At 52.8% G+C, this 18,679-nt stretch overlaps 1 protein-coding gene across 1 annotated transcript in view; it reads left to right on the top strand.

Moving 5' to 3' along the window:
• Nucleotides 1–9,682: 9,682 nt before the first annotated feature.
• Nucleotides 9,683–18,679, top strand: part of Krt80 (keratin 80) — a 21,292-nt gene continuing 12,295 nt past the window's right edge. The window contains exons 1-2 of the mRNA XM_008839994.2: nucleotides 9,683–10,091; nucleotides 15,332–15,540. Coding sequence (XP_008838216.1) covers nucleotides 9,792–10,091; nucleotides 15,332–15,540 — 509 coding nt within the window. The 5' untranslated portion in view covers nucleotides 9,683–9,791. The remainder of the gene's footprint in view (nucleotides 10,092–15,331; nucleotides 15,541–18,679) is intronic.

The following is an 18,679-nucleotide window of genomic DNA, read 5'->3' on the forward strand; positions in this document are numbered from 1 at the left end:
TTGTGTATTTCATATATAACATCCCAAACAATCTTATTCATCTATATACCCACATCCCAAATGGCACCCTCCCATAGTCTTCCCCCGTCCACTGGATCCCATATACTCTATAATCCCTGTCTAGGCAAGGTTTATCTGAGAATGCTTGGTCTTTGCTCAAGCTTTATCCTCATAGCACATGGTAATTAAAAGTACAAGACTGGTGGAACTAACCTTCTTGGATGTCTAATAGCCATACTTTGAGGCTTATACTAATTTGGTCAGGGGGACATAAAGGACAGTTTTTGCTCCTTGCCCTCCTAGGTTGACTAGTTCCAGGGGACTATGAGCACCTCTCAAAATGTCCTATAATGGTGGTGGGTCACCTGTGCTCTTGATCAAGGAGGCCGAGGAGACTTGAACCAGTGTCCCGTCTACAAAGAGGAGGGTCAACACAGAGGAATCATTTCCTCCATGCTTCCAAGCGAAGCCAACCATGGTCAAGCAGGACCTTTGACGTAACTTCACATAGACGGAACTGGTAAAAGAAAGGAGCCAGGGGCTCCTTCCAAGCCCATGTGACCCCTGAGGAACAGATCCTCAAATGACCTTAAGAGTAAAAATAAATTGGTTTATCTGGACCAACTGTATGGCCTTAAACACCCAAAAGGAAAGTATAACCAAAGGTTAAAGGGGCCAATATAATTTTTTAAGAGTCCATATGCATAGCTAAAGGCTACATAACAAGCAACAATGCCAGCTAGGAGATACCTTCTTTTGAGTTGTTGGCCAGGGTTGCCAAAGGGACTCCCAGATAGTAACCCAGCGTAGAACTGGGCAAATGAACAGCAGACCCCAATCTCGTCTAAAGGAATATTGACAACTGATTGCTGCTAGATGAGGAACAGCTGACCCTCCTAAAACAAAGACCGCTAGATAGGCTAACTGGATTCACCAGATGGACAAATAGTGGGGAATGACTGGGGGTGCTGACAAAACGGCAGACAGTAGCAGGGATATCAGAGTATAAGGGCTCTAGTCAGGGGAGGGAGGCTATGGGAGGATGCCATCTGGGAAGTGGGTGTATAGTTGAATAAGATGGTTTGGGGTGTTCCATGTGATATACACACACAAAATCAACACATTTTTTAAATGTATTACATTTGCTGAGGAAGCATGGAAATTTACGTCATGTCAATTAGTAGAGGTGATAAACATTACCATTGAAATCTACCCCATGACTTTATAGACATATACAGGCGCCAAGGATCCAAGTGCAACCGATTATGACTAGTAATAATCAGATACATACAGATTAGAGATGCATGCGCCAACATCTCAGTGTTAGTAGCAAAAACAATGAGTCTTTCTGCAAGGAACAATATATTCTAAAATGGAATGGAGATCTTTTTTAAAGGTTAAAAACTCAATTTTATGTCTTACAGGGCTTATACTGAGTTCAATATTGTATAACTGTATTAATTCAACTGTGAACCTAGAAACTTACAGCCACTTGTGAAAGAGATGTATTCTTGCTCTGGAGTATGTTACTGAATATGTTAAAGCTGTAATGAAATGTTTCTTCTAATCATGTAGTTATTTAAAAAATATTTTTAAAAAACCATGGTGCTTGGGGCCGGAGAGATGGCTCAGGGGTTAAGAGCACTGACTGCTCTTTCAGAAGGCCTGGGTTCAGTTCCCAGCACCCACATGGCAGCTAACAACCACCCATAACTCCAGTTCCGGGGGTTCTGATGCCTTCTTCTGACCTCTATGGGCACTGCACAACACGGGTACTTACATACATGCAGGCAATATGCTCATACACATAAAATAAAAATAATAAAAATATTTTTAAAACCATGGTGCTTATTATGTTATGTAAATTTTATTTGTTGCTGCAGACCTGAATGTTAGAAGTTTGAAATGGGTCTTACTGAGCTACAATCAGGGTATCAGCAGAACCCGGTTTCTTCCCTCTCTTATGAAGAACCTGCCACCACATTGGTCAGCTCCCTTTGGCTTCAAAGCCAGCCAGTGGTTACAGGTCACATCATCTTCTGACTCTCTTTACATTTAAAAAGCCTAGGAAATAACACTGGGTCCATAATACAGGGTAATCACTCCATTTCTAGATTCTTCCCTTACATCTACCAAGCCCCTTTGCCATAACTAGCACTCAGACATCTGCCTACCAGGTTGGATGAACTTGGACAAGCGGTTTCAGATGCAGAGCCTCACCATCTTCAATGACCAGGTGGAAATAGTGCCCCACCTCACAGATGGTCACGAGGATGCTCGAATCTCTGAGCTTCAAACACAGGCAGCCCTGTCTTCAGCTTCCCCGAGGTCTGTAGACCAAGAAAGGAGGTGAGGGACCTCAGAGACTGGAAAGATCCATGCAGGCCTGGGCAGTGACTGACAGCGGGGTAAGGACTGTGAGGAGGTGACAGTGTCCCCTGTGAATGGACACATTGCAATGATCTGGGACACAGGAGCTGGACAGAGTAGGGTATGCCGCTCCTGTCTGTTCCTGCCTTCCTCTCCCTCATCTGCCACCATCAGCTCGCAAAAGCCCTGGGGCCAGTGGGTGGACAGGCGGCCCCAGCCTGGGCTACTATTACCTGAGTAAGTGCAGACTGCAGAATGATAACCTGGGAAGATAGACCCCACGTAGAGAAATGGCCTGCTGAAAACAATCATTAGGGCCCAGTCTTGCCCAGTGCTCTTTGTCCTCGATGGTCAAAGCCGAAGGCAGCTCAAAGAGGAGCTGAGGTCATCAGATTCCCACTGGCCAATCCTGCAGGACCTATATGGAGCCCAGCTGCATCCACTGGCCAGGGCTTCCTGCTTGCACTTCTGCCCCTCATCCCAGCACCCTTCGATACCTCTCCTCTGCCCATGCCAAGCCCATTTCCTATCCAACCTCCTGAACCCTTCCAGAAACTCAAAGTTTAATTGAGGGACTGAGTTTAATTGAAGGGGCTGGGCTGGGAGGCAGAAGACCTGGGTATAAATCCCACTCCCCTGAAAAATGGGAAAGCACTCATGCTGGGCTCGCCTGACAGTGACAGGAAGATAACATCGGTGACGTGCCTGACCACTTACAAGCTCAGACATTGTTGTGAATTATGGGGAAAACTCTCACCTTCTTCTCCCTGAGACATAGTGAACAGGCCATCCCCAGGCTGGCATTTCATACACCAGCTACTATGGAGACTCTCCCATGTATCTGCATCAGAAGATCCCCAACAAGTGTCAGTTTGAGAAAGTTAGAGGATGAGGAGAAGACCACACAGATGCCCAGTGGTGGTAAACAGGGTCAGTCACAGAGCTCCTACTGAATGCCACATGCTGTGCTCAGGGCTGGGAAGACAGAGATAAATAAACATGAGTGACGGGACACTTCCCAGTGTGCTTGCAAGTCTCCTAACACGGGCTCTGAGGACCCCTGCATGAGTGAGAGATGTCCCTCCAGAATGGGGAGCCTACAACCTGGTGGCTCCCTACCTGGCCGCACCTTACCAGAGCTGGCCAGCTTGTCTGCTGGAGCAGTGCCCAGTGCCACTCTGGGCTGCTGCCACCCTGGCAGGTGCACAGATCTCTCCACAGGGAGTAGAACACGGTTTCGGTCTATTATCAGGCCAGATAAAGGCTGTCTCTAGAGCTTGGGGGAGCGATCTGGGCTTACAAATAAGCATCTCCAGCAAACCCTACCACTCCCCTAGCCTTCTCTGTCAGCCGTCCTTCGGTCTGTGGCTCTTTGTTCCTCTCTGAAAGCAGCCCCAGGGAGACAGACAGCTGCTAAAGCAGAGTCGGGAAGGGAAGAGTGAGGAGGCTGGAACCAGCTGAGCAGGGGCAACTGGCAGCCTGGCAGGATGGAAAGAGATTCTGGAGCTCAGACAGCATTAGTCTCAGGGGCAGTGGGAGTATGCTCAGCTCCAGACGTGGGGGTGCATCCTCAGCCAGAGATTCTGCCTGACTCATCATGTTTGTGTCACTGCTCTGCACAGGGCTCACACACAGGACAGACCCAAAAGCATTTCCTGAGTGGATGTCCAAAGAGCAGAGGGAGGTTGCTGCTTTCTCCAGTGGCCTGGATTCCAGGCATGTGGGCAGGGATTAGAGGACTGAAATAGGGTCCCCAAACCCTAAGATGGGAGGGAAGGAAGAGATCATTGCCTAAGAAAGCCACAGAAACTGATACCAAGCAACAGATGCCACTATGAATTCAACTACTATTCACTGCTTCCCTACTCTGCCTCCAGATACAGAACCATGACCCTGCCATAGTGAAGGTTGCTAGTGAGGGCTCTCCCACCCGAACACAAGGGAGGAGACTCCGAGAAGACTTCCGGCAGGGAGGAACAGAGGAAGCAGGCTGAGTGCCGGTGCGGAGGCTCGGAGGAGGAAGCAAGGAGGAGCAATCATTGAGCGTGTCTGAGGCCTGTAAGGACTGTCGTGGCTGGACATGAGCTGGGACAGTGGGTGGCACAAAGAGTAGGGACAGGAAGCACTGTTCCTTAGACTGGCATTTCCTCCTGGCAGACAACAGATGAAAGGACGTGTGACTCCTAAGGAGCTGGGCTGCCTGGGCTGCCCCTCAGCCCTCCCTGGAAGGCGTCAGCAGACAGCGGAAGCAGGGGCCCTCTGCCAGTTTCCCTTTGTGCAATCTTTCTTCCTGCTCCTCTCCACCCAGAGGCAGGCCTGACAACCATGCCAACAGGCCACTGGTATGAGCCCAGCACCCATACAGCTGGTCATAGGCTGATTTTCCAAGGGGAAACCAAAGCCTGGACCAGAGAGGAAACTAAATGTCCCATACTGGAGTCCTGTCTGCAAAAAGGAGTCTGGGGGCTCTGACTTGTCCTGCCCTGCCCTGAGCACATGTTCCTTATATACTAGACCCAGTAGGGCCTCCACCCACCTGGAGAAGCTTGCAAGGGGACTCTCCCTTCTAATCCATTAAGCATTTGGCTAATCAGCCCCTACCCCAACACTGAATGGAAAATACATGGAGGAATATTCCTAATTAGGACTCAGTACAATGCAGGCCTCTGGGAATTAACTGGGGTGGCCCGCATGAGACCCTAGGACAAGGGCCCCTATGTTAACCTGGGGTTTAGCCAAGTCAGCCCGGCAAACAGACAGCCAAGTCCTACAAGGCAGGGCGCACGACCAGCAGCCCCCACCCCAGTGAATGTTCATCCTCTGACCCCCTCCACAGCATACCCCAGGTCCTGGTATCCCAAGACTCTTAGTGATAAATCCTCTGTCCTGATACATAGAAAAAATGACCTATGTGCAAGGTAACCTTTTACTCATTCAACAAAGAGCTAGCACCAGGACCTATTTACTGCATGTCAGGCACTATGTAAAGAAGTAGGGTGTCAAGGGAACTGAACCCCCACCCATCCATGTGTTAATGAATTCGGTTCAGCTGAAAGGCAGACACAAACACATCAACAGCCAAGGATAAATAACTACAAATTGGGCTAAGTGGGCCGAGGACAGGGAAAGCCTAATTAGCCTTGTGGCCTCCTCCAGCCCTCAAGGCCTGCCCTCATTATATAGCAGGGCATACCCGCCCTCCCCAGAGCTGCCTGGCTGAGGGCCTGGTTCATACTGCAAAATGAGAGCCTAGCAGAGCAGGGGGATTGACAACAGGTTAAGGAGCACTTATTGACCCGAACTGGAAAAAAATAAATAAACAAAAACAATGATCATCCAGTGTAGCCTGATTTTAGGAACCTAAAGAGACCAATTCAAACTGCACAGCTGCTAAGTGGTAGAGCCCCAGACAAGAAGCCAGATGTCCCAGCTCTGGTCTCCAAAGTGCCTCACCATCACCCCCACCCCCTGCACTAGCCTATCTTGCTGCCTCCACAGCCAATCTTGAACCAGGATAGAGCCTCCATGGTCCCCAGCATCCTGACCCATCTCAGCAGTCCTCTTTGAAGATGAGCTCTGTCCAGTCAAACCATGTATGATGTCCATGTTTCACATCTGAGATGTCCCACATAGGATGTGGCCCCTCTCCACTGTCCAGATGTGACCATGGAGGGTACAGCAGTTAGGGAAGGAAGCAAGGAAGACCCGAGAAATGGAGGAAGAGGCACAGCAAGCACAAAGCATCTCCACAGACATTCAGCCCCAAAAGTCACAGGGAGCTGCTCTGTGCCCAGCAGCTTCTGTGGCTTCTGTGGGTCTCTCAGGAAGCCATGGCTCCTCTGAGCTCCATAGCACCCATGAAACGCCAGTAATCTTGGCTCCTGTCATGGTCACCATCCCACATAGCCTCTTACCTCCAGCCCGCACCTGAAGCGCCTTTCCCTTCCTTTGTCCCTATACTTCTTCCTCTTCCCTCAGGCCTCAGCCCACTCTCCCCTCTGGGAAGGTGTCCCAGAATTCCCTGTCTAAGCTGATGCCTCTGTCAAGAGTGTCCTAAGATTCCCTGGCACGCAGAGGAGGCCTTAAGGGGCTTCATCTCTCTGCCCTTTCTGGGCCCCACACCATTCCTAAAGCCACATTCAGCTTCCCTGGTCCCCAGCTCTGGAATCCACAGAAATTCAGGTGCTCAAAGGCTGAAAAGCCACATTTCCACCTTCTCCGGCCTCTTCTGTGGCCTCGACATAGCCCTGCTCCCAGAGAAGACCCAGAGAAAGAGGCTAGGCACTGAGTAGGCAATGGTCTGTCATGAACAGTATAGGAAGACACTTAAGAGAAGAACTAAAAAAGAGACAGCACCTGAGCAGGTCTTTGGAGGCCTCCCCTCCTGCCCTGAGGCAGGGCTATGACACTCCCCTGAAGACTCCTGATCTCCCCCTGGCTTCTAGGCCCTGACTCCCAGGCTGGTGTGTGCTCCTAGGAATATTCACCTAGCAAACATGTGTGGCTGTCCTGTAGTGGGAGGCTGCCACCGCTCCATGGACCAGCCTCAGGCCACCCCAGAGAGAGCAGGGCAGAGAAGAGGCACTGAAACTATGACACAGAGATGGATGCCATTCCCATAAGGCCATCCTGCCAGACACCTCTCCTCCCTCATTCCGAAGGACAGGAGCCCAGAGAAAGGCAGGGAAGAGAAGCAGACAGGAGTGAAGAGGCCAAGTCAGAGGTCATGTGGGAGCACTGTGGAGGGAGACACAGGACAGAGGAACGAAAACGAGAAAGCCCCTTGTATGAGGGCCAAGCCTCCTCCCACCTTCACCTCTGGCCCTCATCTTCTCTGCCCTCTCTGTGTCACCAGTGTGAATTGCACCACCCATCACCAGTTACAGGAACCAGGGATATGAGGGGTATACCTAGGGAATTCTTGTACCTGGACTGTGGAAGAGCCAACCAGGACAGGTCTCCAAAGTCCCAGAAGTGAACAAAATGCCCACATGCCCCTTCCATCTGCGGTTGTCCAGGCTCACATTCGGAAGGGACCTGGGCAGTCTCCAGAGAAACTCCCCACTGTCCATTCTCACTTCCACAGACTTTCTGCTTTGATGGGCACTGATTGCCTGGATCCCTCACCTCTCACAAAGCCTGGAGAGTATCCCATCAGAGCTCAGGGAGAGTGGAAGCCCTCCCTGGTTGGGAGGAAGGGTCTCTGGTCGGAGACAGTCTGATCAGATGGGCTCAGGGGTGGCCCTCCAAGGATTGGGGCAGGTGGAGCTAAGGGAGGGCAGGGGTCACGGGAGGGACCTACTCAGGGGAGGGAAAGGGAGGCAGGGCAAGGAAGGGCTGCAGAGTTTTGTTTGTTTGGGGCTTCCTTGCTGCTATTCCTGTTTGGCAGTCACAGCTGGAACAGTCAAAGACACGTCTACCAACTGTACCCAAGGGAAACTAAAGGCTGGGAGGAGGTAGCCCCCCTGCCCTCCATTCTTCTAGGGAATCAGGAACACCCCAAGGAAAGCCCCAGAAACAAGACCCTCAATGCTAGCTGGGGACTCGGCAATTAACTATGACCTGTCTGGGCTCAGAGGTTTATCTCTGTGGAGATCAGAAAGATATGGACATTAGGAGAGGACTGCCCTGACTGAGGACTCATGGTGAAGAGACAAAGCCAGTATTCTTCTCTATCCCGTGCCCTTCCTGTGGCATCCAAAACCACCATAGACAGCCAGTTCCCTGAGACCAGGAATGTCACCCCACCCTCCGTACCAAGGGTGATGAATTCTGCATCTCCCTCAAATAGAGGCTTTGGAGAGGACTGAGGGTACATTCAGGCCATACCAAGTCCAGATGCCATCTCCTGACCCAGGGTGGGGGAGGGCATGGCACTATGTCTGACCACATGCCATTTAGATACCAGGGGAAGATGGTGGGAGGTTGGAATGGCCATGCCAGTGTCTACTGAGTGAGGGAGCACAGCACATGGCAGAAATGGGGCAGGCACCATCTTGGTGACCCTGTCATCCAGAAGGCCTCAACACCCACAGCAGATCCTGGGGTCCTGGAGCAGGATGAACCCATGGCCTCAATGCAGAGTCCTATGTCCAATTGTGCCAAAAGAGCCCATGTAGGAAAAAGGTTTGGACCAGAGGCAGGGGCCCAGAGTAGGTGATGTGGCTCAGCAAGCATGTTCCAGTCAAGATTTCTGTCTCCCTCAGGCCCCCATAGGGGCTGAGCTTCCTTCCATCTCTGACTCTCAGTTTCTCCCAAACACACTTCTCTTTGTCTAAGTGGGAGAGGAGGGTGCCAGGTCACAGACACACAGCATGACTACTGGGGGTATCAAGTCGGGAAGGAAGGAAGAGGCTGGCAGCCCTGGACAAGGAGGAGCAGGGTCTATGGAAGTTCCTGGCTGGGAGCCTCTGCAGACCTTGAATGCTCAGTGTTCAGCGTACCTCGCGCTGCCTTCTGTCTCTGCAGCACATTTCCTGTGAAGGAGGTTGAAGGAGCATGAGGAGCCAGCACAGAGGGATGGGAAGGATGATGAGGGCGAAGGCAGGAAAGGTTTTCGAGGCTCTGGAGGCAGAGCTGCATCCACTCAGGACCATCTGACACCGCACCACCCCACCCAGGCCATCTACATGAATCAGGTCTTCTACTTGGTGCTCATGACTGGAACTTTCAACCCACTTTACAGATGCAAGTAGAAGTCTAGTCCCCTGGCCAGGTCAGGAGAGTCTGGAAGCCAGATGTCGAGTTTCCAAAGCCAAGGTCTCTTGACCTTGATCATGTGTTTCCTGCAGCCCTTGAAAGAATCAGGTTTTCAATAAGGGAGCAAAGGCGAGAAAGACAGGGGAGAACGACACTCTGGCAGCTGGAAAACAAAAATAAAGGTGTTGTTTTCCGATGCCAGCCTGGCACCGTGCCCAGAACAGTTGTCCTACCCTCGGAGCTCAGAGTCGTGCTTGCCTCATCTTTTCCAGAAGTATGTGAGCCCAGATACGTCAGGCTTCAGGTATGCAGAGGTCTGAAGCCAGCTTGCTCCCTCTCCCCTCTTCCCCTTTCTTTGTAAATTTGCTTTCTTGGCATTGCCCACCCTGACCCACCTAACCAGCTCCCTCCCTAGTCAGACCCTCTTGGTAGGGGGCCAGTGATCAGCCAGCCCATTCAGCAAGGCAGATCTCCAACCCCTACCGGCTGGGTAAATCACTGTGGCACGGGGGAGGGGCAGTAGCCACATCATCTAACAGGTTGGTCTGGCTGCTAGGAGTCCCGCCCATCTGCAGTTAATGAACACCATGCAACAGGTGTTTGCACCTCAGTCCCCAGCCCGCCCCGGTTGTGACAGGAGGCAGCTGCCAGCCACCACTCCTAGGCTCCCTAGCTCACTGCTGGGGCCCTCCCGATCCCAGGCCGGGGGTCGGGGGGCCACCATGGCCTGCCGCTCGTGCGTCGTTGGCTTTAGCAGCCTCAGTGGCTGTGAGGTGACCCCTGCGGGCAGCCCCCGGCCTGGGACCTCGGGATGGGGCAGCTCCGGGGTCCCTGGGTCTGGCTTTAGCTCTCGAAGCCTTACAAGCTTCAGATCAGCCGACACCATCCCCAAGGTGACTGTAGACTCCAGCCTGCTGGTGCCCCTGGACCTCAAAGTAGACCCTGCCGTTCAACAACAGAAGAACCAGGAGAAGGAGGAGATGAAGGTCCTCAACGATAAATTTGCCTCCCTGATTGGCAAGGTGAGCTGAGTGGGAGAGGGTAGCAAAACAGCCGGGCTGCCATGCCTTCCAGGTGGCTGAGCTGGCGCTTCCCTGAGCATCGGTCATCATGCCCCGCCCCTCCCCAGCCAATGGGGATGTGGCATGACTACATCAGCGATGGGTTGGAAGTCCTGATACATCCTAATGTCTGGGGCGAAAGGGACCCCAGGATGGATCCTGAGGGGTCTCTAGATAAGGATAGGCCACCTGGCTGGAAGAGTCGTTGTACCCCTGTGGTAGCAAAGGGAAAAGCTCATGAAGGCGTGGCCTGCTGGCCTCGGCCCAGGCAGGTGGCCGGGGAATTGAGCTGTCAAGGCTCTCCTCCTGGTGCATCCCTTGAGCCTCTGGTCCGGGCCGTAGCAATTTCCTCCAGGCCACCCTGCTTGACTTTCCCATCCAACCACAGACCCAGTGTAGCCTGCAGGGCCCAGGCAGCACATAGGGCAGAAGGAGGCTGCCACCCGGAGGCTGCGTGAGTAAAGATGCAGCTTTGGCACATCGGGAGATAGGAATGCAGGGAAGGTGTCAGCCCAGCCAGCAGGCAGCCAGTGGGGCCTCCCTGCACCCACCTGAATGGGAGCAACAAGTCCCTAGCAACACAGCCCCTAGTCTCCTGGCTATTGCTTGCAGCTGATCTAGGACTCAAGGAAGTCCTGTCTACCTCCCAAGCCTATACCCACTCACCAACTTCAGGGAACCTCTTGTGAGCAGCCCCTGCTGCTCAGCTTCCTCCTGTGTTGCGACTGCCTGTTGGTATGCTGGGCGATGCAGGGTGCATAGTAGATTAATCTCTTCTTCCCTCAATAACTGCATAAAAGAAAACCTTTAGTGCCCATTGCACAGAGAAAGAAAACCACATCCCAACTCCCAGGAAGCAGAGGCCCAGCCTCCCAACCTTGGCTAGCCTTAATCTGCCTCTCTGTTTCTAACTCTGCACCACCCCCAGCATGTTTCTGGGGACCCTGGGGGGTGGTACAAGTGTGGCCCAGCTGCCTGCACCCCACAGGTACTTAACACGTAGGATGCAAGTCAGCCCCCACATCACCACTACAGCTGTTATTTATTCAGCTGTGCAGATGCGTAAACAGGACCAGAGAGTCCCAGTGCCTTGCCCAAGGTCACGCAATCCAAAAGTGATACAGTTTAGGTTTGAACTCAAGTCTATAGGACACAAAGCCATCAGACTGTGATATGAGAATTGTGTCTTTCTCTCCCCTACTTATAACTAGTCAAGTCTCCTTCTCTACACCTAGGGTGCCCAGATGCATGGGTAAGACAAGTGGCCACTGAAGCCAGGAACCCCTTCCACAGCCCAGCTGCACAGATGGAGCCCATGGCCTGGGAGGCAAGGCCTGCAGAGAGACCTCCTCAAGCCTAGCTAATCCCTTAAAAGGAGTGCTTCACTGAGCTATGTAATTTGGCTTCCATGGGTGGCTTTTCGCCCTTGAACACCAGTGCTGATGTCACCCTGTGCCTCTGCCGTGGGCATGGGGTGGGAGCAAGTGGGCGTGGGCCCAGGAAGGGAGACCTCAGAGTTGGGGTCCTGTGCCCAGGAGCCAGGGCAATGCCCTTTGAGGTCCTTAGCAGTCAGTACTGGTGCTTCCCAGTTCTCAAGTTGTCCTTGAAATAGGGTGTCCTTCCCTGTGGTGTGCAAGGAGCTGCGGGTGCCAGCCCTTTGGGGTCCTCATTACTGGAGCCCTGAACCAAGCAGATGCTGCGAGGGCCCCAGAGAAACAGACAGTGGTCTAAAGAGAGAGACTTCTGGAGCCCAATTGCTGAGTTTAAATCCTGGTCCTAGCACCAGCCTGCTGGATAATCTCAGGCAAATTCCTGAGCTTCTCTGTGCCTCGGTGCACATCAGTGTCATGGGCTTATCAATCAAATAGGATGATTTCTGAAAAGTAGCTAGAACACACATACCCCAAGCCTGGAAGGGAGGGGGGCTACAGGGAGAAGGGTGAAGAAACTTGGTAGGCAGGGGTGCAGCCCAGACTGCAGAGAGATGTACAAGCAGGGAAGGCCCAAGAGACAGATCAGAGCAGAGAGGAGGGAGGGGCGCTCTGCCCTCCTTCCCCTTCTGGGCCCTCTGAGGCACAGGGAAGCCAGTGTGTGTGGTGGGTGGGAGGGAAGGGGGTGGTTCCTTTCTGTAGAGGTTAGCAAAGAGGCCCTGCAGCAGTGATGTTAACTTGACTTACAGGCTGTGTTTTCTTAGGCAATCTACTTACCTTCTCTGTGCATTAGATTCCAGGGCTCTGTTCCACAGGCAGCCTAGGCTTTTCTATCCATGGGAAGACTAACAAGATCACAGCCAAAAGAGACAGGAGAGGGAAGCTGGGGAAGACAGTGCCCTATCCATCTGGGGCTGCTGTAGGGCCTCTCCACACATGCCAGCTGGGCTTTTCTATCCATGGGAAGACTAACAAGGTCACAGCCAAAAGAGACAGAGAGGGAAGCTGGGGAAGGCAGTGCCCTATCCATCTGGGGCTGCTGTAGGGCCTCTCCACACATGCCAGCTACAGTGGAAATGGAAGGGATGAGAGGAAGGGCTGACTAAGTCTGTTCAAGCCCAGACTAAGGAGGGAAACCAAGAGTGGGGGTGAACACTTAAAGAGTCAGACCATGCCAACCCTAGGCCTCAAGGTCTCAGAAGTCTCCAGAGTCACCTCTGCCAGCAGCAGGCACAGGCCAGCCCTTTCTGTGCAGGCCTCTGGGCTTCATGGCTAAAGCTTAGAGATTTGACACTCTCCATAAACAAGAACACCCAGTCTCCCTGCAGGCTCAGTGGCTGGGCTGTCCCCAAGATGTACCCAAGATGGAGCCCAGCTGCAACCAGGAGCTCTGCCAAGCCTGGCCTGGCACCATTCAGGTCCCAGTCTCAGTTTCCTCATCTGTGAAGTACGGAGGCAGATAGACCAGGCAGGCAGAACCCCCTAGGGCTGCCACTGTGCCACCAAAGGGCAGGGGCACGGGCTGGAGGGGACTGTCCTGGCTCCTCTGATGTGCTGGGATTGCTGGCCTCCCTATGCCTTTGTTCCCATAGGGAGGAGCCTTTCTGCTGGGCAGGTCCTGGCTAAAAAAGAGCTTCCATCCCCACCCATGGAGACAAGAGACTCCCCCAAGAGCAGTGAGAGACAGAGGCTAACCCTAGTTCCCCAAGACTACCCTCAAGCTGCATTGGCTGGCCCAGTTCAGAGCATCTCCCCAGAAAGGAGTGCTCAAGCATAAAGCATAGAGGTTAGATTAAGGGAAGAATTTCCTGATATGGAGATTTTTTCTGTTGTTCATGGGTGGAGGTAGGTGTCTCATGTCTCTCCTCTCACCGCACCCTCAGTGTAAACACGGACTCCTGCTTGTCAAAACGGAGGGAAGGTGGGGTGAGCAGATACTCCCCCACACATGCTCCCTCACACACATACACAAAGCAAAGCAGAAACCCTCCTGACCTCTATCTCCACTGAACCTGTTTGCCTGTAGTACAAGTTTAAGGCAGTATTAAGCAGAACTTCCCAGTCAGATGGGCGTGAAGCAGGGGACTAAAAGCTCACCTGTGCCACTGCCCATGCCACCATCCAGTGCCCCCCACAAAATGAAAATGCAGTAATAGCTGCCAAATGTTTGCCACAGCCCTCACCAACTGTGGTCCTGGAATCAAAGCTCAGCCTATACAGGAAGCCCAGAAGCCCTCCCAAGGTCCTAGAGTGCACCACTACCTGATTATCACCACATCCTCATTGTCAAAACAGTCCCCCATCCAGGAATGACCCTGCCAGCCCCCACCTCAGTAGCCTCCCTCACCACGCAGGACTTCCAGGCAGACAGAGACGATGCATGGAAAGCCCATCAGTTGAGGGCTCTGACTGCTGGAGGAAAGGCTTTCAGGCTGAGTCTGGGGAGTATCCTGCAGGGGGAGCTGGGAGTACACATGTTAAAGGGTGAGGCAAGGGGCCTTAGGGAAGACAATATGGTGAGGACAAGGCCAGGAGGGGATGTGCTAGGGATGGAAACAGAGCGGGAACCTGACATCCTGCTGGGGATCGGTCTGTGAGCCATAGGTTGTAGGTGCCTCTGTAGGAGTCCAAGCAGGAGGTATGTGGGAGTCAGAGTTTGGGGAGTAACCCTGGGGCTCAGAGCCCTCCTAGTCTCCATCCTCAAGGTCACCCTGGCCGTGTCTAGAGTCAGAAGCCCACTCTAGAAAGGCCCTAAGCCTCAAGGTAGCTGTGCTCCAGCCCACGGGAAGCAGGCTGTGGTGTTTAAAGATCTCACTGTAGGGCTGGGAACGTAGTTCGCTTGGAAGAACGCTTTCCTCACATGCATGAAGGCCTGAGTTCAATCCTCAGCACCACATAAACCAGGAGCTATGATTTCAACACTTGAGAGGTAAAGGTTCAAGGTCATCCTCAGCTACATGGTGAGTCAGCCTGGGATGCATGAGACTCGTCTCTTTAAAAAAAGATGCAGGGCCTGGCTCTGGTGCTTACTAATTTTGTGACCTTGGGCAATTCTTACAGCTCTGTGGGCTGGATCCCTCCTCTGGAAACTGTTCTGATGGCAATATCACCCATGGAGTATTGTCACAAAGGAGTTAAACATGAAGCTCTTGGGACCAGTCTAGCTTTGGAACCAGCCTAGTGCACAGCTGACTCTACAGACGCATGGACAGTTATCACTCTCTGAAGCTCATTCCCATATTCTGCTCCCAGAAGCCCTGTAAGGCAAGCAGTGTTATTGATCCCAGCTTCTAGCTGGTGAACCTGAGGCTCAGAGAGGCTGCAAGTCTGGGGCTGTCAGGAGGATTAACACTGACATCTGAAGCAGGCCCAACTTGTTAGGATTTCAAGGCCAGATGAAACTAGGCTTGCCATAGAGGAGGGGCAGACAGGACCCTGACACCTCTCAGCCCATCCCTGGGGTCTTCCAGCCCTGCGCCAGCCTCATAGGCAGGCACTTCTACTCCCTGGCTCCTCTTCCTCATGGAAGGTCCTGCCTGCGTAGGAAACCTTCGCCTCTTAGCTCCACCTCAGTCCTGTCCTTATCTCAGCATCTTCAGCTTTACAGTAAAGAACTGGAGGTGGCTCTGAATGCTGAGTGGGGCCAGCACAGGTGGATGTGCACAGATGAGCTGCCTTGTCCCAGGGAGTTCCCCCTTGGGGTGCCCTAGCCTGCCCAGAGAATCCAATGGGGAACCTGCCGGCTCACTCTGCACCCACTTGCTCTCACAGGTACAAGCTCTGGAGCAACGAAACCAGCTGCTAGAGACTCGATGGAGCTTCCTGCAGGGCCAGGGATCTGCCACCTTTGACCTCAGCCACCACTATGAGACGTTCCAGGGCCAGCTGCAAGAGGAGCTGCGAAAAGTGAGCCAGGAGCGGGGCCAGCTGGAAGCCAACTTACTGCAGGTGCTGGAGAAAGTGGAGGAGTTCCGTATCAGGTAGCTTGCACCGGATGGGGACCGGGGGCAAAACTAGAGGGTGGGGACTCAGCTAGACTCAGGTGGGATGAACTCAAGCCAGAGAAAAGGGAAAAAGGGATGGAATCTTCTCAAGGTGCAATTCTCTAAATTGTTACGTGTGCCAGTGACACTGTAAATACTACAAGCACAGCAGCTAACTTGCAGTAGTGACCCTCACAACAGTCAAGCCAGGTTGCGCTGGCTCACAGCTAAGCCCTTGGTACTGGGATAGCACAGCCCTGGCTCCAGCAGTCTACACTGAGCCTACATGCCAGCCAGTACGCACTGCACAGAGACAGGACATTGTGTCCCCGGTAAAGCCACAGAAGGGGTGCGCTCTGCAGCAGGCTTTCAGTTTTGAACTTGGTTGATGAAAAGCAGAGGGAGCACTGAAGTGCAGGTGATTGAAGACAGAACAGGGTTTATTCGCATAGAGAAGCAATCCCCTGTAGGGAATGCTGGCCGGGCGTCAAGGTAGCCCAGGAAGCAGAGAGATGAGGGAAATACGGCCTCTGCCTAGCAATGCTCTCACACCTCATGGGACAGAATAGGCTCAGCCTGAGCATTGAGGGGAAGAGTATTCATCCTTACCCCATGCCCCTGGCTTTGTGACCTCCTACAAGCGATGGCCTGCTAGCTAACTTCCTTCTGGTTGAGTGGGAATGGTGGTTGACACTAACTTCAGCTTTCATGAGGTGGAAGCTGGGAGTTCAACTTGGTGTCCAGCAACAGTAACTGATGACTTTCCTGTCCCTGAGAAGACTAAGGTTCTGAGATGGCCAAACTGAGCTAGCTAGGCTAAGAGGACAAAGGAATCGCTTGGAAGGCTCAGAGGAGACATAACTAAGTGGTTGGCAAGGCCTCCAGGACAAGGAGACCGAGACTGAGCAGACAACCTGTGTCCCTGAGTTCCCTCCTCAGGTCTGATCTCCTTCCAAGGGACAGGGGGATGACTGAGCCTTGTCCCCTGTCCTATAGTGCCCCCCAGCTACACCTTGCAAATCAGAGGTCTCCATTCCAAGAGCAGCCAGGAAGGGCAGAGGGTGCAGGCAGACTGCTTGAGAATCCAGGGTCCTGAGCTGAGGCTTACCATAGAGGCCACCTCTCCCAGAGTCCTGCCCTCCCAGGTCCTAGAAAACCCACAGGGTACATGATCAGAACTGCCTAGCCCCCCAACACCTAACCTTGATGCTTACTCAATTTACCAGCATCACAGCCCAGTTTGCTGAGCCCTAATGGATCTTAGATCCTCAAAGAAGACACAAGGCAAGGCCTGCTGAATAAATCACCACCCTCAGCAGCCACCGTAGGCTAGCATAGCATCCTTAGAGACCTGAAGCTGTATTCCTGTCACACTGTGCTGGTGACTGTCACTTAGCAGCTGACCAGCTTCCTATCTGCCTTGCCATTTAGGTTGTTCTACCCTCTGTGGGGAGAGGAAAGGAAGACTGGGTATGATGGAGAGACTTCAGGAGTTTCTGGGTCTGCAGGCCTGATCCAAGAACTGGTGATATGGGGTGGAGCCTTGACAGGGAGAGGCTGTGCCCTACCTGTGCAAGGTGATGAGCTCAGCCTTGCTCCCAGAAATAAACAAGTTAAGGGGGAGGGGGTGCAGGTATGACAGGCTGAAAAGGGACTGAGAACAGGTTCGAGAGCTGGTGGCTGGCAGGTTGGCAGCAGACCGGAGGTGGGGATAGGTGTCATGGAAGCCTCGGTGGGAACTAAAATGTCTAAGAGCTGGGAGTACCAAACCCCCAAGGTCTGGCTAGTCTAATTCTCCTAGTTACTAAGGACAAAAACAGAGGCCCAGCAAGAGGAAGCAACTCGTCCAAAGCTTATACAGCAAGTGACTTAGAGAGAGTATAGAGCCTTAAAAGTTGGTTGGGGAACAAAGGTATGTGGTTGAGGGTCAACTGGGAGACTGAATCTAGCCGAGTGTCAGATAGCAGGCTGGGGCAGGCTATACATCCCTTGAGGAAGAAGCTCTTCCAACTCACACAAAAGCTGAGGATCGGATGCAGGAACCTCAGGGAAAATGGGTATCAGTCCCAGACTAGAACCCAGGGCCAGGTCTCAGCCCAGTGCTCTTGCTGGACCACCAGCCTGGGGCTCAGTCTTTGGCCCACCTGGAGGCCATTTGGAGGTCCTGGGCAGGATGCCTTGGGTAGACTTCCTCCAAGTCTTCACTGTCCTGGTATCCTTCCCTGCTGGGGGTGGGGGGCATTTGACAACCCTCAAACTCCTGCTACATAAGTTCTCCAGGCTTCCTGATGGGTCTCTGTCAGATGGGTCTGTCCAGAACATCCTAGAAACAAAGCATCTTCCTCTCTAGAGAAGGACGCACTCACTCAGGGCTTAGTCAAGGTCAGTCCTCTCCTAAGGCCTCTCAAGGGACAGAGCTAATAATAAGCCAGGGAGGTAACTCCAAGCAACTAGGAATTAGTGGAGCAATGACATTCAGAGATAAAGTGAAGTGGCCATCAGAGGGAAGGGAAGCAAGAGGGCTGCCCAGAGACTGGGAAGGGCAGGAAGAGCTGAGCAGGAACCTGGCACCAAGGGGTCCCACCAGGTGCCTCCCCAGGACGGGAGGATTCTGCTACCCAGAAGAGAGGGGCTGGTCAGCATTTGGAGGACAGAGAGATAAGGAGCTCACTGCCCTCACTTGGCCCCAAGACAAGGCATTTCACAGAGGTCCCTAGATTCTAACAGGAAGCCTGTCCAAGTCAGATGGTCCTGAGGATAGGTAAGTAAGGGTGTGCAGAGAACTAGCCCCACTCTCCATAAGTCTTCTAGCGGCTTCATCTGGGAATGCTAGAGGCCAAAGCAAAAGGCCAAGCCATCATGAGTGCCAGACCTACTGTAAATGCTTTCAGTCCTCATGGCATCACCATTGTCACGGTTGAGACACACACAAGCTAAGCCACCTAGCTACTTATCAAGGGACCCAGAATATAAGCCTCTTGCTTAGCCAGCACACCTCAGGCATCCATACCTTTCACTGTCAACAGATAGGCTGGAGCCTATCAGGGTCATGGGAGAGGGTGCCAGGGAGCACAGGGGAAGTCCATCGTCTCTCTCTCTCTCTCTCTCTCTCTCTCTCTCTCTCTCTCTCTCTCTC

The sequence above is a fragment of the Nannospalax galili genome, unplaced genomic scaffold, assembly GCF_000622305.1.
Source record: "Nannospalax galili isolate Female #2095 unplaced genomic scaffold, S.galili_v1.0 scaffold979, whole genome shotgun sequence".
In the NCBI taxonomy this organism is placed as follows: Eukaryota; Metazoa; Chordata; class Mammalia; order Rodentia; family Spalacidae; genus Nannospalax; species Nannospalax galili.